The sequence below is a fragment of the Wolffia australiana genome, chromosome 4 (genome assembly GCF_029677425.1).
Source record: "Wolffia australiana isolate 7733 chromosome 4, ASM2967742v1".
NCBI lineage: Eukaryota > Viridiplantae > Streptophyta > Magnoliopsida > Alismatales > Araceae > Wolffia > Wolffia australiana.
The window spans coordinates 5,650,664-5,673,501 of NC_135838.1; the positions used below are offsets into that span (position 1 = coordinate 5,650,664).

General features: G+C 43.5%; 1 protein-coding gene across 1 annotated transcript; it reads right to left on the minus strand.

The window, feature by feature from the left end:
• Window positions 1-801: 801 nt before the first annotated feature.
• LOC144701708 (Plasma-membrane choline transporter family protein) lies at window positions 802-17,861 on the minus strand. Its single transcript, XM_078573454.1, has 7 exons — window positions 17,561-17,861; window positions 15,970-16,439; window positions 14,877-15,060; window positions 14,558-14,782; window positions 4,374-4,490; window positions 1,672-1,905; window positions 802-1,126 (listed from the first exon to the last, which is right to left on the minus strand). Exons 1-7 carry the CDS (start codon window positions 17,624-17,626, stop codon window positions 902-904), a joined length of 1,521 nt encoding a protein of 506 aa, XP_078429580.1. The 5' UTR covers window positions 17,627-17,861; the 3' UTR covers window positions 802-901.
• Between the last annotated feature and the right edge of the window lie 4,977 nt (window positions 17,862-22,838).

Below are 22,838 nucleotides of genomic sequence, written 5' to 3' on the forward strand. Positions count from 1 at the left end.
CAATGCTATCATTCAAAATTTTCTCAAAGATAATATTGACTTCCTTCTCACAATATGATAGTTGGGAGAAACTCACTACGAAATCAATGCTATCATTCAAAGACAATATTGACTTCCTTCTCACAATATGATAGTTGGGAGAAACTCACTATGAAATCAATGCTATCATTCAAAATTTTCTCAAAGACAATATTGACTTCCTTCTCACAGTATGATAGTTTGATGAAACTCATTGTGAATGAAATGCTATCATTCGAAATTTTAGTAAATTCTTCCCTACTATTAAACTTGACTAGACATGAAAATCGGCACCACTTTTGATCCATAATAATATGATTCTTACAAAGCCTGCTTAAATAATAGGACAAACCCTTAAAACTTATTAGTATTTTGAGATGTCTTCAAGGCATGGGGCTTCAAAAATGCTTTCCCTTAGTTTGATATCAAAATTGGGAGTCTACATCCCTATTGGACTTCTGGAGGAAAGCTTTATAATGTCAATTCCTTCTTGCACATCTTAAGTTCAGAATATTTCAATGAGTAAATAAAAAAAATATACTGGCAATCACAGGAAGACAGCGGCTGATAATTGAAATTTATATAGTATTAAATATCAATTTATCATCATAAGTTTCCCGTTGACATTCTGATCTACATGCGTTGCCTAATCAAATCAAAATTCAAACCATTGAATTGCAGGAATGAATAGTTAATCTCAGAGACCTCCATTTAGTTCTTGTTTCTACATCTTTGAGTGGGCTCTTTTTCATTGTTGTGCCTTGGTCAATGGGCTCCTTTCAATTTGCCAATAAATTGGACTTCCATAAGAACAAATAATTTATTGATCTATTTTTTATAGTTTCCAGAGAAAGTGAGAAGGACAGAGAGAAAGGGAAGGGATTTAGAGTGCAGATGAAGTTGGATGTAGGGGAGGGATATTGTGGAGGGAAGGGCGGTTGATGACATGGGCAGCACGGGCACTACGATATTGGAGGCGCTGGTGGAGGGTTTCGGAGAGCTGGTCGAAGAAGTGTGGGTCCCATCGGTGGATCAGCGATGGGTCCTCAGCAAAGCACACATAGATCGAAGTCACTGCACTCTCCACCACCACCACGGCTAGACCCACCTGAAAGGAACATTATCAGATAAATATATTTATTAGATAAAAATATATAATTATAGAGTGCAAGAGAGATGTCTATAAAACTATTGTGGCACTGTGCTTCCCCTCTACTAATGCTGCCCCTCTCTCTCTCTGGTGCATGGAACTTTCCTCCAAGTATTTTTCTCTCCATCTCACTCTCTCTCTCTGGCATGGGACTTCCCCTCTAGAATTTCTCTCCTCTCTCTCCTCTCTTTCTCTCTCTGGCATAGTACCTCCCCACCAGTATTTACAAGAGAGAGAGATCGGTAGACATGTGGAGAGGGAGATCAGTAGACATAAGTGGAGGGACAGAACAAGAAGGCAGAAAGATAGAGACAGATAGTGATCGAAAATAATGGAAAGAGAAACAGTTATGGTTAGACATAAGTGAAGATAATTCAAGAGGGCTGAAAGATATAGACGAATAGAGATAAAAAGTAAAGCTCCACATATAAACATACAAATCTATATACATGTACATTTTATATGGAAGGAAGAAATGAAAAGAGCGTGTGATTGAAGCTCACCAATATCATCCCCATCAGGGCAGACGTGACACCAATCATGACTAGTGCGTCTTTATTCCTGATCCAGGCCCAGGCGGCAGAGCACGTCCCAGAGATGAGTCCAGCCAAGATGGCACCCATCAGGAGCACAGCTCCAGAACAGTCGTATGCAATTAGTGTTTCAATTCCTGTTGACTGGAAAAGCTCCCAGGCATCTCTTGCTGACTGATTGAACCCCTTACCATTGACCACTATCTGAGACAAATAGTCAAACTCAAGTACAGATTAAACCAATGTACAGAAAAAGAGGAAAATTATAAATAAGACTTTCCAGCACATTAACTTACAAATTATGATTTTTTTAAGAAAACATACAAAAAAAGATGATTCAGGAAAACATATCAGAAGTTGAGTTCATACAAATTTTTTAAACATGAGGCATCATATCAAGTGATAGACATCAACACAATAATTTTTTTTTGTGAATTAAAGAGGGAAGATCACCAGAAATCGGTGATCAACCCAGACATTAACACAATAATGAATGGCTATCGTCTTGATAACCATTAATTATTGTCAACCAATCATAGTTCAGCTTCCATTATAGGTGACAACTGCACAATCAGAAGTCATCGTCATCATCCCATTTCTAAAAGATGTCATCATCATCAATTGTTTGATCACGAATTGTCAATCGTGCAAGCCTAAACAAGGATAATGATATGAGATGTAAGGATGATGATAATGATGAAATTTTTTTCGCTGTTTTCCAATACTAGTTTAGCGTCAGCGATGACGATGAGGAGCGCATTATGATGAGTCATCATTATTGTCAGCATGGCTTTTCTAAGTCCCATCATCTTATTGTCATTGTTATCCATCGCCTGATGAACCATCATCATCGCAATATCAATGAGCCAAGCACGGCTAATAGTGATGATAATGACGATGATAAGATTTTGGGATGATAATGATGATGATCAATTCATTACAGTCCATCCAAGCTCGGCATTAATATTGGAGAACTTGACAAGAACCTGGAGTTCTCATCTGGCACAGGGAGATAGAGGAGAGAAAAACCATCAGTAAGATCATCACCAAGGGGAGACGGATAGTGAATGGAGCATAACAGACATTGCCCAGACTGAAGAAGGATGGACTTTGCCTAGAGGGAGAGAGGGAAATGGGAAAAAACCTTAAACACTTTTTTGCTGCCCACCCAAACAGAGGCTACAATGGTAAAATTCTATTTGAAGGGGAAGCCCTAAATTTAAAATGGTAAAATACCCCAAGAAGGAAAGATGATGAAAATACACCTGATATGATGGGGATCGTATCAGGTGACGATGATAAGTCATTATCATCATTGTCATCCAGTTTCCAAGAGCCTTTATCATCATCACCCATCGTTTGATGATGAGCCATCCAGCTTCCTAGAGCAGTGATCATTGTCATCATCCATTGTGTGATGATGATAGGATCCTTGATAGGATCCTCAACCTATTTAGGGGTAGTTTCGACATGTTTGCCCATAGGGACATTTCAATCATTTGGCAATTACGTATTTCCTTTAAATAGGGATGCCTTCCCTTTAGGAAGGCAGCCAAGAAGATAGAAGAAAGAAGTGTTCTTGTCTCCCCTCTCCTCATCTAGGTCTGGTCTCCTTCTCTCCCTCTACGATCCCCTGCCGTCATGATCGTCTCTACCTCACCGCGTCTTCAGGCGGCTCATCCTTGGCCGATCCCTACCCCCTCTGCTCGGCCTCCTCTCCGATCTTCCCATATCACCTATCTACCCTGGGAATTTCTACCTCGTCTTGCACTCTACCGTCCTTCCGATACGAGCCTAGATCCAGGTTCATATCAGATGATGCATCATCTAAGGCATATTCCGCCACCTTCCTAGAGCAGTCATCATTGTCATTAATCCGTTGTTTGATGACGAATGCTCAATGTCATTTGTCTGAGGCCCAAACATGGGTGGAGTGGCAATTATGATGATGGTGATGTTAGTGTATGTGTCATTGTTTGTGAGCCCTACATATCCTCTATCCTTTGAAGAAACAAGCAGATAAAGAACTAAAGAATGAAAAGGCTGACAATATGATCGTCTAACAATGTCTTGGATTATTACACGATAAAGTCCATAATGGACGTATCATCCATTAATGATTGATGTTGAAAGATATCCATAGGCAGGACGAAATGAAAATATGAGAAAAAACCCAAAATAATGATACTATCGCACATAAAACATAAATGAAAATACGGAGGAAACATATGGCACGTTCACCTTCCATCAGCTATAGTAAAAGTGGAGGTATGTTATCAACCGTTAATACTCCTTAACGGAATAGAATCATGGACAGGACAGGTAGAAAAAGACTTAGTAACATGATATTATTCCACATAAAAATATGAGTTATGAATATCTTTGAAAATATTAAACACCTTCATTCTACATAAATTGTGTCCATATGCGATTGATCACAGCGTTTGTGAATAATCATTGCGAGAATTTAGACATAGACAGCAAAGGTAATTAAACTGCCAAGTTCACATGTGATCTGCTAGAAAATAAATATAAACATTTTGTGGATATGGAAGGCAAGAAGACAATAAACAACTTCGATTGATGATAAAATATGCCCAAATGAGAAGAATCAAGTAAGCAGTAAATAATCAAACCATGATAGAGAGAAACAAGGGATACCAATTTATTACCTGAACGTAGGCATACTTGTTAAAAAATCTAACCAAAGTTTCCACCAAATGAAATAATAAGTCAACGCAACAGAGCAAACATTCATTCTTTCCAATCTTTGAACGAATCCCACGAATCTGAATAGAAAGAAAAAAATTGGAGATTAATGTAATGGAAATAACACTCTTGGGCAAACGATTATTCATGGGCAGTGTTTGATACATCCCAGACGTGGGATGGGGGACTTGTCTCCCCAAGGTTCAATCTGACCGGCATCTGGACCTGTTGGACAGGACAAGGGACACGCAAGAGAATGCATGCAACAGACATGTGCTAATTCATTCTATCGGGCTAATTCATCTTATCAAACTGCTAGCCCCAATCAAACACCTGCCCAACCAGATAAACCTGCCTGCATCGCACCATTAATCAGGCATCTCGATCACCCAAAACAAAAGTAATCTGACTTTATAATGAGGAATTTCTACAGAGAAAAGAGAAGGGCTTATGTTATCATTTCAACGAAACTTCAAAGCCAGTCCACGATGTCAGAAGAAACTTAGTAAATTTATGATACAGGAAGACAATGAAGAATATACTCAGCCCGTTACAGAAGAAAACTTGATGCAGATATATGATATGCCGATCCAGGATGGACTGTTGTTTGCTGTTCAACCCCCATCTTCTCAAATTTTGAGAAGGGTGGGGAATTATTAATGACCTGAAGCTGATTATCTTAATAGATGGGCATCTACTTTTAATTTCATCCACTCTATAGTGGTACACAGACTTGGTTTTCCCATCATGTCTAATCACAAGTTTAACATATTGGGGAAAGGTTTTATAGACAAACTTCCAGCAGGTGCACTACCATCCTTATTTCTCTCCAAGACCTCACATTCATTCAAAATCTTATTCATACTGCCATATTATACTGGCAAGGTTGATATCATTTGGGGCATACCATGGCTAAGAAATTTGGAGTATTTCCACTGCAATATCAATTATTTGATGCTCAAAGTTGTCTGGCAAGATACCATTTATACCATCCAGGCAGATCCTGAATTGAACCTAATACAAACGTCCCAATTCACTAATTGAGAAAGAGTAAGAAGTGCCTCAGGAGGGAGGTGATAGAGTCCCTATGAGGACCTATCATAGAACGAAGAGAAGTCGCGTAGCAAGGAACTCAACACGTGAAGGGGACGACGCATGAGTGGCGTCAACCTAACTTTTCAAATAGGGTTTACTATAAAGCGGGCGTGGACGGATGGCGAAGGTACGGGAGAACTAGTATTGGCGAGTAGCGGAGATCCTCCAGCTCAAGCATCACCAAGGCGTCTGATCCGGCCGTCTCCTGCTCTTTCCCTATCCTCCTTCTACCCCTACCTCTCTGTTCGAGCTAGCCTCTGACTAAACTCGGATTCTTGTTGTTCCTCTGCTCGGGATATCAGTTCATCGTACTGGTATTTGCGGATTATAGGAACTGTCAAGAGAGGAAGGAAGAAGATAATGACATAACTCAATAGAGTACATGGCTGGGTATACATATACCCTAGGAGGGAGAGAATGATAAGAGTGCTAATGGGCTTATAGAATAGGGCCCATTAGCCCATAAGGCTGACTATCTCACTAACACCCCCCCGCAAGCGAAGTATGAATGTCATCCATGCCGAGCTTGGACACTGCACGTTGCAGGAGAGGTCGAGATAGTCCTTTGGTAAGGACATCAGCAGCTTGATCAGCGGATGGAACAAATTCCAAGTCAAAGATGCCCTCGTCCACGCGCTCCTTAAAGAAGTAGCGGTGGAGTTCCATATGCTTGATCCGTCCCTGTTGGCCAGGGTTCTTTGCCAAGGCGATTGCCGACTTGTTGTCGCAGTAGAAGTGGATCGGGCCGGAATACTCCACACGAAGGTCATGGAGAATTCCGTATATCCACTGGCCTTCAGAGGCCCCATCGGCAAGTGCCCGGTATTCGGCTTCAGCACTGGAGCGGGACACTTTGTCCTGCTTGCTGCTCTTCCAACTGACAAGACTGCCGAAGACAAAAGTGCAGTACTCTGTGGTGGAACGACAGTCCACAACTGAGCCGGCAAAGTCCGCATCAGTGTACACCTTCACGGTCCGCTCCATACTCCAAGGAAAGAACAAGCCCTTCCCGGGGCAGCCATTTAGGTACGCAAGTACCCGGTTGGCCGCCTGACGATGGATCTCCCGCGGAGAGTGCATGAACTGACTGAGGAGGTTGACGGCGAAACTGATGTCGGGGCGGGTGTGGGTCAAGTACAGGAGTTTCCCCACCACCTGCTGGTACTGATATGCGTTCACCGGTGCTGAGTCCTCCCCCTTACCCAACTTGACGTTAGGGTCGATGGGAGTAGTAACCGGTGCACACTCAGTCATTCCGGTCAAGGCCAGTAGGTCAACGGCATACTTCTGCTGTGACACAAAGATCCCCCGGGGGGAGTAGGCTACCTCAAGGCCGAGGAAGTAGCGAAGAGGCCCGAGGGCCTTGATTTCGAACTCCTTGGCCAACGCAGAGCTGAGGCGGCCGGCCTCTGCAGAATCGGACCCCGTGATGAGGATGTCGTCGACGTACACGGCCAAGATGGAGACACCCGCAGAACTGTGACGGAAGAATAGGGAGGCATCCCCATTGCTCTGAGTGTAGCCCTCGGTCTTCATGACCGAAGAGAACCAACCGAACCACATCCGCGGTGACTGTTTCAGTCCATAGAGAGACTTCCGCAGCCGGCAAACGGTGCCCGGGGGGCCAAGGGTATACCCGGGAGGTGGCTGCATGTACACCTCCTCCGTCAAGTCACCGTGGAGAAAAGCATTCTTCACATCGAACTGTAGTATCGGCCAGTCGGAATGAGCCGCAAGCGCCAAGAGGAGACGGACTGTTTCCATCTTCGCCACAGGAGAGAAGGTCTTGAAGTAGTCCATGCCATACGACTGAGTAAACCCCCGAGCCACAAGTCGAGACTTGAGGCGCTCGAGAGTACCATCAGCATGATGCTTCTTGGCATGAATCCACTTGCAATCCACCGCCCTCTTGCCAGGAGGAAGTGGGACGACTTCCCAAGTGTGGTTCTTGAGCAAGGACTGCATCTCCTCATCCATCGCCGCTTTCCAATGAGGAGAAGCAAGAGCATCGGATAGGCGACGAGGGAGGGGATGCGACTCGATGTGAGAAAGAAAGGACCGGTAGGAAGGGCTTAGCCGATCAAAAGAGAGATAGTGAGATAAGGGATAGAGAGGTGTGCGAGTGCACTGACGAACCCCTTTCCGAAGGGCGATAGACCATCCCAACTGAGCATCATCATCAGTAGACGAGGGTGACGCATCGTCCGACGGAGGAGCGGAAGCAAAGGAGGGAGAAGAAGATAGCTCCCCGGGGGTAGGGGGAGGCTCCCCGGGGGAAGATGGTGTACTAGGAGAAGGATACGGTGCACCAAGAGTAGGAGGTAGCTCCCCGGGGTGAGAGATGGACTTCCCGGGGTTAGGAGGTGCACTAGGGGGAGGATACGGTGCACCGGGAGGTGAGACGGTAGGAGGCAAGGGAGAGAAGGTGGCTGGGAATGGCGACGGTGGAGGAATGGGTCCCACAAACGGAAAGGGTTCCAAGGAAGGAGTCGAAGACGCCTCAACCAGCGGAAGGCGTGGCGAGGTAGAATCACCGAAGAAAGACTCATGCTCGGCAAAGGTGATGTTTGCCGAGATGAAAAATCTCCGAGACGGAGGGTGGTAGCAACGGTAACCTTTCTGGAGAGAAGCGTACCCGACGAAGACGCACCGGAGCTCGAGCATCGAGCCGTGCAGTGGGAGCCGTATCGTGGGCGTCGCCATGCACCCGAAGATGCGAGGAGAGTCCAGTCCGCAGTGAGAGATGGGGAACGCCGTGGAGAGCGATCCAGTGGGCTGACAAACCCGAGGGGCTGGGAGGAGGCGGTTTACGAGATGGGTACTTGTTAAGACCGCCTCACCCCCAATACGCCCACGGAACAGAATAGTTCAGCAGAAGGGCAGGCGGTCGGCGTGACATACCCGATCCGGCGTTTTGCCATACCGTTCTGTTCGGGGTGGCCACAAGAGGACTCGTGGAGAATCCCATGGTCAGCAAAGTCGTGGCCAGCTCGGTGTTGACGAAGTCCCGGGCGTTATCGGGCGAGCGCTGAATACCTCGGCCAAACTGAGTACGAACCATGGTGCAGAAGTGACGGACCGTCGGAGCAACCTCAGATTTGGCGGTCAACAAGTAGACCCATGTGTAGCGGGTGGCCTCGTCAACAAAGATCTGAAAGTATCGGTGGCCCTTTAGGCTAGCCTGCGGGCGGGTCCCCAAACATCACTATGGATGCGAAATAATGGAGTGGAGGAGTGCGAGGTGGGCGGAGAGAAAGATGAGCAGCGGTGCTTCGCCAGTTGACAGGCATCACACACGATAGTCTGAAGGTCCAATCAGTACACATCGAAGGAAAGAGACGCTGTAAAACTGAAAATGGAGGGTGACCCAGCCGTTGGTGAGCCAACTGGAGACGTCCCCATACGCTGCACATCCGCCGGTCGGAGTTGGCGGTGAAGCAGGAAGCACCGAGCGCCCCCATCGTCCAACAACAGCAACCCGTTCTCCCACCTAATCGGTGTGGTCGACCCACCTTGTCAGATAGAAACATCCCGTCAGGCTGGAGGTGAAAAGAACAGGACAAACTGTCAACCAAACGCTGAGGAGACATAAGTATAGCTCGCAGGGCGGGACATGAAGAACATTGCTGACCACTCCGAGGCCGTCTACAAACACTGCCCTAATTCCAGCAACACGCAACCGTCCACCACGGCTGTAAGAACTGTACGGTCCCACTATGCCTTCGTAGGATACAAACCGGTCATTGAGCGGGTCATATGTTCGGTTGCCCCGAATCAAGTACCCAGCTCGTATCCGATACGAGAGGCGAGTAAAGCCGTACCACAATACCACTGTTCAGACTGAGGAGAGAACGCACCAAATCCACCAAAATGTGCCGTCGACTGAGTCGGAGTCTGCATAGTAACCGCCGTCACGGAGACGGGCCAAGTCGGCTTGGAGCTGCTCAATAGTTGCCGGGCTGGTAGAAGAGGTAGAGGAGGAGGCAACCATAGCTTGCCCTTCGGTAGGCTCCTTCTTTTTCCGAGTGTCGTACTGACGCTTCTTGCACCACTTGCGGAGATGTCCAGGCTTGCTGCAGTAGGAGCAAATCAGCCCGGAGGGCCGCCTCAGCGGGAGCAGGAGCGGGCGAGGGAGGCCGGGCGAGGAGGGCAGTCGAGTCACGAGCTGCCTCCGAGGAGAGAGTGCCAATGACATGAAAATGACTCTCCTCTTCTTGGAGTTCCTTCACAAAGTCATCAATGGAAGGAAGGCCTTCCTTGCGATGGAGGGCACGGCGCCGAGTGTCGTCATACTCCTTGTTTAGGCCATAAAGAAACCCCAAGAGGCATAGGCGAAGAGTGTTCTGGAATGACTTGCACGTCGGATCATCCGTCGGCAAGTAGTAGTCCACCTCGTCCCACAACTTCTTGTGTTCTAGCGCATAGTCCGAGATGGACAGTGCGCCTTGGCGAAAGTTGTTGGCTTTAGCAACGAGCATAAAGAGGCGCCAGTTGTCCCCTTCGCGGCCGCAAAATTTGTTAGCCTGGTCCCAAAAACCCATCACGGTGGAGCAGCGAGGGAACCTTTCACGGAACGAGGGTGCCAGGGAGGTCGTGTAGAGCCATCCAAGGACGAAGTGTTCCTCGGCTTCCCACGCCGCATAGTGTGGATGGGTCGATGGAAGCGGGGTTTGTGTGCAATGCTTGAACAGTTGGCGAGCCTTGAGAGTAGTCTCGACAAAGTGACGCCACTATAACAAATTCGGGCCCTGGAGACACGTCGTGTCGGGAACCGCCAGCAGAGAATGAGTAACCTTGTGTGACAAGGGTTCTCGTTGAAAGCCTGCATCGGTGAAGCCATCATCTGGGACGGCTGGTTGACGCGTCTGGCCCGTGGAGTAAAGTTCCTCCGACATCAGAGCCGTGGTCTCTACGGAGACGGCTGTTGTGACTGAGGTTGCGGCCCGTGTTGCGGCTGCGGCTGTTGGCTGTGGCTGCTGCTTCAGCGGCGACTGCGGCTGCGGTGGCTGCTTCGGCGGCTGCTGCGGCTTCGGCTGGCGCAGGGCTGCGGCTGCGGCTGTGCGCGGCTGTGGCTGCGGCTCTGCGCGGCTGGCGCAGGGCTGCGGCTGCGGCTGCGCGGCTGCGCTGGCGCGCGGCTGCGGGTGCGTGGCTGCAGCTGGCGAGCGGCTGCAACTGCGGCTGTGCGCGGCTGCGGCTGGCACTCGGCTGCGGTTTCGGCTAGGGCTGCGGCTGCGGCTGGCGCTCGGCTGCGGCTGCGGCTGCGGCTGCGGCTGCGGCTGCGGATGCGGCTGCGGCTGCGGCTGCGGCTGCGGATGCGGCTGCGGCTGCGGCTGCGGCTGCGGCTGCGGCTGCGGCTAGGGTTTTGGCTTCGGCTGGTTCTCCGGAAGCTCCGCGGGCTGGCTACAGCTCGCGCTGTGGCTGATCCGTCGGTCACGCTCCGGGTTCGCTAGACAGCGAGAGGGTGATGTCAAACCCTAGATGGAAGAGCTCTGGAGCTCTGATACCATGTCAAGAGAGGAAGGAAGAAGATAATGACATAACTCAATAGAGTACATGGCTGGGTATACATATACCCTAGGAGGGAGAGAATGATAAGAGGGCTAATGGGCTTATAGAATAGGGCCCATTAGCCCATAAGGCTGACTATCTCACTAACAGGAACATTTTGGGATCATCTATATTTCAGATTTCTCTTTAGTATTTTTGTGCGACTACTATCGGGTGTCTATTATCGGGCGTCTATCAGGAGGCCCCTGCGACACAAGAGCCCATTTGAATGAGGCATTTTGTCTGGAAGGGAGACTATGAATAAGACCTTTCCCATGCAGTACATTCAAGAAAATCTTACCTGAATTCGCCAAGGTGAGTGGTTGATCCAGAGATGCTCCAGATCCAGAGGAAATGCCTGACTGATGCCGCTTAGCTCTCCACCTTAGTTTCCTTTTCTTGACTTGCACTCTTTGATCTCTCTAATTCTTCACTCAGTCGTCTCTCTCTACTCACAGATCCCTGTACTCTGATCTCTATTCCTATCATGATCAAACTACATTGACGTATCATTGGTGTGCACTTTTTTTTATTAATATATTATGCCGACTGAATAGATTTGACGAGATCTCTAATCGACTCCCATAACCTGTTTCCCGTGATCTTTTTCATGAGGTAGATGGAGTTAGACACTGATAATGAACCAAAAATCTAACTCTGACAGTCCCTTTGCTCTTTTTCAGAGGGAATAGATGTGATTTGCTGACTTGCTCAAGGCCATAAATGCCTCTCCAAAACTCCATAAAAAGTGTCCATAACCTCTGTCTCGACTGACTCCAAAAACTCAAGAACACTGGGAATCTTTCTGGACAGGAAGCACATTCTCCATTTAACCCCATGATGTCCACCTCCCCGACTTTCTCTAAGAATGGGCTCACCAAATGAACCTGCTGCTCCGGCAGCACCCTGGTTGGTTTTCTACTGTTCCATCTCAACTGGCTTTCGGGCCCTCACCCAGAAAAGGCAGGAAAGTGATCTGGTAGGGTTTCGCCAACTGCATGTGCCCAGCATGTTCCTGGTTCTTCACTAGAAAATTTGATATTCGGTTCGATCTCCTCATTCCATTTACTATGAGATGAAAAAAATATACTGTTAGTGTTACCTTCTTTAAGCTACAATCGCTCAATCTTTGTCTCCAATCCATCTTTATTTTGCTATCTTCCTTTGCTACCACATCAGTAGATCCCTTTTGCTGTGCAGAGGGGAAGATTGCCTGCTGTCAAGCTCCTAGGTGTATGCTGTATGCCATCTGACATCAACACCATTGCCATCAACCCCATCACCCTCAATCTTCTGCCGTCTGCCATCTGCCATCTGCTGGCCGCCTACTGCCATCCTCTGTCAACCACAAATCGTCTGCTGACCATTGACTGCCGTTGCTTGAATCAGGATCTTTCGCAATCTTTTGCTTGAATCGTATATTTTTCTTGTTGCACCAACTCATGAGATCAGACAAGGACAAGCCCTCTGGAATGTTAGATGACCCATCTGTCAGCTCCCCTGGACCAACTCTACAGTATCATATTCAAGCTAGAAATGGCAGATCAACTTGCCGCCGAAACTTAAGGATCAATGTCTCCAAATATCAGCAGAGGAAGGATAAAGGGCTATGCTACTATTGCCTTAAAAAGTTGAATCCTATTGTGATCTGTGGATGGCACGTCCCACAAGTTCAATCCAATGAAGAGATGGAATTCATGCAGTCAGACAACTAGAATCAATCTTCAACTAGCATACAAACACATTTCAGCACGATCAATCAAAATGTGGTGCAGCATTAAAAGATTTGAATTAGTTGTTCTAATCAACGGAGGAGCGACTCACAATTTTACAACATCTAACTATTCAGTGAATTCTAGCCATACGCATCCTTGGACTGTACATGGTTCAATGTGAAGCTTAAAGACGGATCCATAAAAAAACCATTCAAAGAAGTATGCCTGTATGTACCACTCTACGTACAGAGCTTGGAACATTATACAAAACTTTCCCCATTAGCCTTGGAATGTTGTTATGTTGTTAGAGTTATTAGACTGATTTTCCTCCTATTACAACACGCTGACCTTGAGATTTTTGTGGGAGCACTGTTTATATATTTGGAAAACATATCAATAACTTAAACCTCTTAAAAATCTGACCCAAGCATCTCCTGAAGGGATCCAACAAGCGCGACAATTCCGAAAACCCAGAGAAATGTTGTCTGGTTTACCTAGGGCTGAATACAACAAGATTGTATCTTATCATTCATCAAAAAGGATTTATCCACTCAAAGGTGCATGTGAATGGGATTCGCAACATCCATATTTCCTTCTACTGTGTGACCACTAGAATTACACGCACTCACACCATTAACTGATTCCATTAAGAATTTACTAGTGGGAAATTTTATCAAATCATTTCCCACACAATTTTTATGAAACTCAAGCTGACAATCATCAATGAGATGGGCAGTTCCAAGAAGGGGTCATAGTCTCCTTAAACATACGTTCTTACAGAATGAAGTCTCGGCAAGAAAACGAACCTTTGAAAAAGTAGGCCCTAATGCTTTTAGACCTTATAAATTCCTAAAAATCATTTCGACTTTTTATCCCCTCTTCCATGCATCAACACTCAAAAAACCTTTGGAAACTTTTGTTAACGTTAAATCTCTTTGTCCTTTTCTTAAATGTACAAGGGATTGGCAGGTTTATCCCAAAGACATCATCTAAACAAGGCCAATTTCTGTGGGTCCAGAAGTATGCGGCAGGTAAAAAAATGTCACAGAATGCAAAGATAAACAGAAGCCTATGGATCAATTTCGCAAGGCTTTCCCCACTTCAGACATGCCGAAAAAGCGAAAGTTCATGAGGACAGTGCCAAATGATAGCAGAGTGCACAGTGCATGTGGTTGTGTCTGGGATGGTGTTCCTCACCTGCACCAAACCCTAGCTGACAGGTGGAGGGCTGGAGACACAGAGATGAAAAAAAACTCTGTTTCACTCTTCTTTCTGTTCCCGTGTAACCCTTATATAATGGGCTGCAGAATGAGGTACAAATAATGGGGCCATTTACAAAGGAATAATGAACCTCTCACAGATCAAACAACAAAAAATGGTAAAGCTCCAGCTAGCCGAGAGTATTGATACATTATTTACAAGAACATATTAAAGAAAGCAAAAGAGGAGGGCCAAGAAGATAGCACATGTGCAAATCCATTAAATAAAGAGGTAGCAGGAAGCGGCAAGGCATAGAATCTTTTTCAAGAAGTCATTGCCCGATGTGGCAGATGCGAGCAGCTGAGGGTTGAGATGTACCAGATGCCAGCGACCAGAATGGGAGGAGAATGCTAACTCCGCCAATTGTTCATTCACCATTTATCTTCATTCTACTTTCTGATCTCTACTTCTACCCATCTCTTGTTCAGGAATTTGTTGTGGATTTGGAGGGTGAATGGAAAATATTCATTTATCATTGTTGGATTTCCTCAAAAGGACTTACATTTGATTCTTATTGGAATTGAACGTACCTCCCAACGTAATGTGCGAATGGCTGCTGTGAAAAGTGATCCATAACAGATGCTCCCAAAGGACGTTGTCATGGCAAATCTGAGGGCATTGAGTAGTGGCCTTGGAGGCATGGAAGGCGAAGCTTGGCCACCGTGGTAGAGAATGAGGAACACCATCCCAGACACAACCACATGCACTGTGTTGCAAAGCACAGCGCCAGTCCAGAACAAGCTCACTGAGAAGACCTGTGCGCAGTGAAGAGTATAGTCAGCGCTTGTTTTAGGAATCAACTGCAGATGAGAAAAAAGAAAGAACCAAAGAGAAGACTTGCCAGCTCACCACAAGAAGCCACCAGCGCCCCTGGTACCCAATGTTTGAAGCAATGACTCCAGAAACCCCAAATGACCAAATTGTCATCCAGGAAAGCATTATGAACATGAACCCATAGGGCACTCTCATCACCTGTGGAAGATTCCACACTGTCTTGATTGCTTTTTGCAGTACCAGCATGGTAAATGGAAGTCTGCAATTGAGCAATAAACTTAACGTCTCATTTTTTCCATCTACATTTATTACGTTACAGGTTTTTCTCTTCAGTATTTTTTCCGATAGGGATTTGGCATCCATGATGAGGATGAAGACAAGGATAAAAATTGAAGATGGTAACGCATCAGAATCATCGGATTATGAATTCATGACTTCATTGTTATCATCTCATCATTCCTCCCATGAAAAAAATGGATGACAATGACAAATCCTTGCAGTGGCCCTCATACATATGAAGTCTTTGAAGATGAGATTGCCATCGTCATGTCATTTGTCTGATACCAAATATAATTGACGATAACAAATCATCAACATGTTCATCATATGTCTGAATCATCTGACGATGAATCCATCATTCCATCACCATCATCTCATACTAAAAAACAGATGACGCCGGAAAATCATCATCATGGTCATCATTGCATCACAATCTCATCATTGCATCATCATCATCTCATATCAAAAAATAGATGAAGATGGCAAATCATCATATTGGCCATGATAAGTTTGAATTATCTGTTGATAAATTTATGATTGAGTCATCATCATCTCGTCATCCATCTCATACACAAAAAAGGACAATTTATGTCAACATGTTTGTCACTTGTTTGAATCGTGATGAATTCATCACCATCCCTGCATGGCATTATCATTATCTCTTCATCAACCTTCAGATAACACTAATTCCTCGCTGGGTAGGAAAAATTTTGAACAAGAAAGTTATAGCAGTAATTTCTAGAAGATGGTCAAGGAGAAAAAATGTAAAGCGGAGATAAATGCTACTAAAAATGGGCAAAAAGATAACCACACAAAAGACATGAATGGTTCAGTTCAAAGGCACTAAAAAGCTCAGGACCTAAGATTTTCATCCAGCAAAGAATCCTACCTGTCAACAACAGACATGACATACATGAACTGAAGAGCAGCACCAACAGCAAAAGCAATACCCCAGAAAATATGTTCTTTCCAGAAGCACAACACGCTTAAAATGGATAGGTATGTTGTCAGGAAATGCACTGAAATTTTGAGCATCTGGCTGGCACATGAGCCAAGAAGAAGAAGCCAAGTCCACCCTAAGACAATTCCCACCCCTCCAGCTACGCCATACAAAGGCCAGTAAGTCTCTGTCAGCTCAGCCGAATTTACACCATGTTGGCTAGTAAATCTGTCTATTTTGATCCTATCTGGGGTCCCGTATCGATTTAATCCCAAAATTGAGAGAACAAAAGCAAGCCCAAGCAGGTGAAGAGAAAACACTGCTAGCCAGAAGACATCTCTCCAATGCCTTCGCGCTAAATGAACCGGAGGCAGTGAAATTGCACCGTTATTATGGATTTGGCTGTGTTGAGCAGTTTCCTGGAGGTATAGCAAAAATGCAGAGTTACAAATCCAACCCTGGCAAACTTTTAATTACCAAAGCAGAACATCAAAGCACCATAAAGTACAAGGTGACGTATAAATATTGAATAAACTCGACATTTCAGTAGTGTGTCATTCTGCGGCCAGAAATATTTGTTCAACAACATTTCTAGAGAAACCAGGTCAGTTTGGAAAGAAATTTTTTGGGACTACTCTCGTAGTTTCAACTTTAAATAAGATTTTTTTTTTAAAAAGGTATTTTTTGTTTATTTTCTGGGGCATGTCTTTTCCAATATCTTCCATCTATATGGACTGACTGTGTTGACATTATGTCTATATTATTCCATTGGCTTTGTTTAGCTGTTTCCTGCAGGTGTAGCCAAGATGCCAAGGTACAAATCCAACCCATGACACATTTAATTCGCAGCGAGGTACATAAAAACTCAATAAAGTAGGAGAAAAGGTATCAAAATCGACTTAAGATAATGTACATTGATAAACTTGGCATTATAGTAGCGTCATTCTATTTCTTCAAATAATTTCTAGAAAATCATGCTCTGTTTTGAAAAAAATAAAATTTTAATTAAGCTAGCTTTTGGGACTGCTCTCTTGTCTGCAAGTTTAAATAAGAATTTATAAAATATATAATATATATTTTATTTTCCCGTGCGTTTCCACTCCAAGTGAGCCTTCTAATTCTCTAATTTTTGAAGGGCGGTCTCACAGAAATTAAATGTCTCCTTCAGAAACCGAAGACAAGAAGACTATAACCGAATTCATTTCCTGCTTGGCCTTTCTTTCAAAAGATAGCAATATTAATAGAGTCATTCATCCTGGACAAATGAAGGGAAAGGGAGAGAATTTTGGAAGAGCCACATGATCATTATCAAAACGAAAATATCAGAGAGAATTCGAGGGTATCCAATCGAACCCACAATCTGAAGATACACTGAAACTCTCAAGATCAATTTACGGAAAATTCAATTTTCTTTTCACATTCCAAGAACCATAGATCCTCCGAATCGCCTAATTCAACAATCCCTGACCCGACCCACGACACGGACGGCAAAACGCCAAACTTTCAACTTGATTTCAACATAGAGTGACCGATTACGAACCTCAACGGAGTAAGTGGAGCCAAGATCGGTATCGGATGACGCGGAGGCGAAGTCATTGTTCCTCATCGATAGCCCTCCTGACCCTTTTGAGATCAGCTTCTCAGCAATTAAAAAACCGATGGAAACGAGCAATCGGGTAGTGGAAATCCGAAGATGAAGAAGATGGAGGGCAGATGATGAGAAGGTTCTGATGGGTTCCCCAAGGTCAACGCAAAGATCAAGCGGGGAGAGAAGGGTACCATCAAATTCTTAACTTCAACGTGACCCATAAAACTGAAGTGCCCGCGGCGTCAAGCCGTCAACTCCCAAGATAGAGACAGACTATAGAGAGAGAGAGAGATTATATATATATATATATATATATATATATATATATATATATATATATATATATATATATATATATATATATAGAGAGAGAGAGAGAGAGAGAGAGAGAGAGAGAGAGAGAGAGAGAGAAGAGGAAGAAGAAGAAGACGAAACTTGCTTTGTTTCAACAGCTTGTGACGTGGGTCATGGATGTAGAGTGTAGGTATGGACCAACCTCGAACATGCATTTCAGCTCCAGGATAAAAAAAAAGATTGAGAGAGAAGACAGAATATAGAGGGAGTGATATATATATATATATATATATATATATAGAGAGAGAGAGAGAGAGAGAGAGAGAGAGCCAAAAGATGGAGAATAGAGAGTGAGATGAAGAGAGAGATAAAGCCAAAAGATGGAGAGTAGAGAGTGAGATAGAGAGATAGAGTCAAAAGATGGAGAGTAGAGGGTGAGATGGAAAGAGAGATAGAGCCAAAAGATGGAGAGTAGAGAGTGAGATGGAGAGAGAGATAGAGCAAAAGACGGAGAGTAGAGAGTGAGATGGAGAGAGAGATAGAGCAAAAGATGGAGAGTAGAGAGTGAGATGGAGAGAGAGATAGAGCCAAAAGATGGAGAGTAGAGACTGAGATAGAGAGAGAGATGGAGCCAAAAGATGGAGAGTAGAGAGTGAGATGGAGAGAGAGATAGAGCAAAAGATGGAGAGTAGAGAGTGAGATGGAGAGAGAGATAGAGCCAAAAGATGGAGAGTAGAGAGTGAGATGGAGAGAGAGATAGAGCCAAAAGATGGAGAGTAGAGACTGAGATAGAGAGAGAGATGGAGCCAAAAGATGGAGAGTAGAGAGTGAGATGGAGAGAGAGATAGAGCAAAAGATGGAGTAGAGAGTGAGATAGAGAGAGAGATGGAGCCAAAAGATGGAGAGTAGAGAGTGAGATGGAGAGAGAGATAGAGCCAAAAGATGGAGAGTAGAGAGTGAGATAGAGAGAGATGGAGCCAAAGATGGAGAGTAGAGAGTGAGATGGAGAGAGATAGAGCCAAAAGATGGAGAGTAGAGAGAGAGATAGAGAGAGAGATAGAGCAAAAAGATGGAGAGTAGAGAGTGAGATGGAGAGAGAGATAGAGCAAAAGATGGAGAGTAGAGAGTGAGATGGAGAGAGAGATAGAGCCAAAAGATGGAGAGAAGAGAGTGAGATGGAGAGAGAGATAGAGCCAAAAGATGGAAAGTAGAGACTGAGATAGAGAGAGAGATGGAGCCAAAAGATGGAGAGTAGAGAGTGAGATGGAGAGAGAGATAGAGCAAAAGATGGAGAGTAGAGAGTGAGATGGAGAGAGAGATAGAGAAAAAAGAGGGAGAAGAGAGAGAGGGATGGGGAGAGAGAGAGAAAAAAGATGGAGAGTAGAGACTGAGATAGAGAGAGAGATGGAGCCAAAAGATGGAGAGTAGAGAGTGAGATGGAGAGAGATAGAGCCAAAGATGGAGAGTAGAGAGTGAGATGGAGAGAGAGATAGCCAAAGATGGAGAGTAGAGAGTGAGAAGGAGAGAGAGATAGAGCAAAAGATGGAGAGTAGAGAGTGAGATGGAGAGAGAGATAGAGCCAAAAGATGGAGAGAAGAGAGTGAGATGGAGAGAGAGATAGAGCCAAAAGATGGAAAGTAGAGACTGAGATAGAGAGAGAGATGGAGCCAAAAGATGGAGAGTAGAGAGTGAGATGGAGAGAGAGATAGAGCAAAAGATGGAGAGTAGAGAGTGAGATGGAGAGAGAGATAGAGCCAAAAGATGGAGAGTAGAGAGTGAGATGGAGAGAGAGAGAGCAAAAAGATGGAGAGTAGAGAGTGAGATGGAGAGATAGAGCAAAAAGATGGAGAGAAGTAGAGAGAGAAATAGAGCCAAGAGATGGAGAGTAGAGAGTGAGATGGAGAGAGAGATAGAGCAAAAGATGGAGAGTAGAGAGTGAGATGGAGAGAGAGATAGAGCCAAAAGATGGAGAGAAGTAGAGAGAGAGATATATAGCCAAGAGATGGAGATAAGGAGAGTGAGATGGAGATAATGAGAGAGAGATGGAGAGAGAAATAGATACAAAAGATGGAGAGAAGTAGAGAGAGATAGCGCCAAGGGATTGGGAGAAGGAGAGATTGAGATGGAGAAAGAGAAATAGAGCCGAAAGATGAGAAAAATAGAGAGAGATGGAGCTAAGAGATGGAGAGAATGAGAGAGTGAGATAGAGAGAGAGAGAGATAGAGCCAAAAGTGGAGAGGAGTAGAGAGAGAGAGATAGAGCCGAGAGATGGAGAGAAGGAGAGGGTGAGATAGAGAGAGAGAGAGAGAGAGAGAGAGAGAGATAGAGCCGAGAGATGGAGAGGAGGTGTAATATAGATAGATAGAGAGAGAGAGAGAGAGATAGAGCCGAGAGATGGAGAGAAGGAGAGAGTGAGATAGAGAGAGAGAGATAGAGCAAAAAGCAGAGAGAAGTAGGGTGAGAGATAGAGCCAAAAACAGAGAGAAGTAGGGAGAGAGATAGAGCCAAGAGATGGAGCGAAGGAGAGAACGAGGTAGAGAGAGATAGAGCCAAAATATGGAGAGAAGAAGAGAGTGAGATAGAGAGTGGTAAACAGAGAGAGAAAATATAGAGAGAAGTGGAGAGATAGAGATATATATAGAGATAAAGTGATGGTAAGAGAAATATAGACAAAGGGAGGGAAAGATAGTTCATAGAAATATAGAGACTGTGAGTAATATAGAGAAAAAGATAAAGATAGAGTGAGAACTATTGACAGATAAAGAGAAAATTGAAGGGAAGCATAGAGAGATAGAGCAAGATAAGAGATACTGAAAATTTTGAGAGAGTGGAGAAAGATCAAGTGAGAATTATAGAGAGATAGCCAAATATAAAGAGAAGTAGAGAGATAGAGATAGAGAGAGAGAGTGATGGAGTGAGAAATATAGATAGAAAGGTAGTAGTAAGACATATAGAGACTGAGAGTAATCTAGAAGAAGATATAAAGATAGAATGAAAAATATGGAGAGATAGAGAGAGAAAGATAGAGTCCTAATTGTAGATTTGCATAGAGGGAGAGGGAAAGATAAGAGAGGTTGAGGCAAAGAGATATAGGGAGGGAAAGATAGAGTCCATATCGTAGAGGCAAAGAGAGAGTGAGAGAGAAGGATAAGCAAGAGTGAGAATTTTGAGAGAGGAATAGAGAGAGATCAAGTGAGATATATATATATATATATATATATATATATATATATATATATATATATATATATATATATAAAGAGAGAAAGATGAAGTACAATTTTAAAGAGGCATACATAAATAGAGAGAGAAAGAAAGGAAATAGTGAGAATTTTGAGTGAGATCAAGTAAAATATATAAAGACATATAGAGAAAGATAAAGTACAATTATTGAGATGCATACAGAAATAGAGAGAGAAAGACAGGAGAAAATGAGAATTTTGAGAGAGGAATTGAGAAATATCATATTTAGAAATATAGAGAGATGGAGTGCAAACTATAGAGAGGCAGATATGAAGAAATGGAAGATGAGAGTGTGAGAATTTTGAGAGAGGAGTATAAAAGATCAACTTAGAAATATAGAGAGGGGTTGAGAGACATAAAGGTATAGAGGAAGATAGAAAGACAGAGAAAGATAAATTTAGGATTGATAGAAAGACTCAGATTTTGAATTCCAAGAATAAATTGTGACTTTTGGAGGACTTCTACTGTCGCTATCATTAAACTAGTTTTATGGTGTCTTCAACAATGATGCAGTTTGTGTTGGATATAATAAATGACTAGTTTTGGTAAGGATACACCTCTCTCAGCTGTTGGATATAACATGTCATTTCTTCTGGGTCAGATGCACATGCATCATAACTAAAATGATTTGTTTATCATTAAAGAATTCAACCTAAACAGTACATTTTAATCATTTGAATTTTTTATATACACAAATAAACAGAAATAGTAGTGGACATTTTATGAGAAAACAAGAGATGTAACTTTAAGCTCAGCTGGATAATATATTTGGAAACATTAACTATGCCCAGTAAAAGATAAGAAAAAAATAAATTTATGTTTCCACCAATTAAATGAATATATCTTTTAGTTTGCAAGATCATTCAACCGAGTTCCAGGCTACATTCAATTTTATGGTTAAGTAGTACTGATGTTTTGAAATTTTTTGTAAATGGAAATATATCTTGTTTTCTTCACTCAATGAAAAAGACGTTGGTTTTGATCTAAAATTTTTAAGCAACAGTTTTTTTGGGATTCCAGAAAAAGAAAGTCCCAAAATCTATAATTTGGATGCAATCCTCAAAATGTTTTATTGTGTGTTTAGATACAATTTCTCGTTTCCAAATTGCTACATTTCTTTACCACACACACTGAAATGGATAACTAGAGGGGAGGACATTAATATTTTTTAGCCTAGATGAGATTATTCAGGGTTAAGATTATATATAATTTACATTGTAATTGGTTTTAAAAATATGGATACAAAATTATACAGTTGATACACATTTAGAGATAGAAATAAGCCGTATTAACTTCTTAATATCCTAAAATAGTTTCTCTAACATGCATCCACAAATCATTTCAAGAGTGTGATGGAAATGTTCACTTCAAAAATTAATTTAATATAGTTCTCTTCATAAAGAAGTGGCACATGTGGCCTATATTTGATATATCATATGTTCCATATGATGGGATGTGGTCTAGCCAAGCAAAAGGTAAAAACATATTTAATCAATAAAGGATATGTTTAAAATTCACAATTTTTTTGGTAAATACTAAAAATGAGGTAAACGTCATCGAAGATATTTAACATTATTATGTGTTTAATGACATATCTTATAGGTTTTATGGATAGTAACTATTTTTGTCAAATGATATTTTCGTCATTGATAGTAAATTAATTCACCTGTAGTGTTTGGTATTATAATTATCA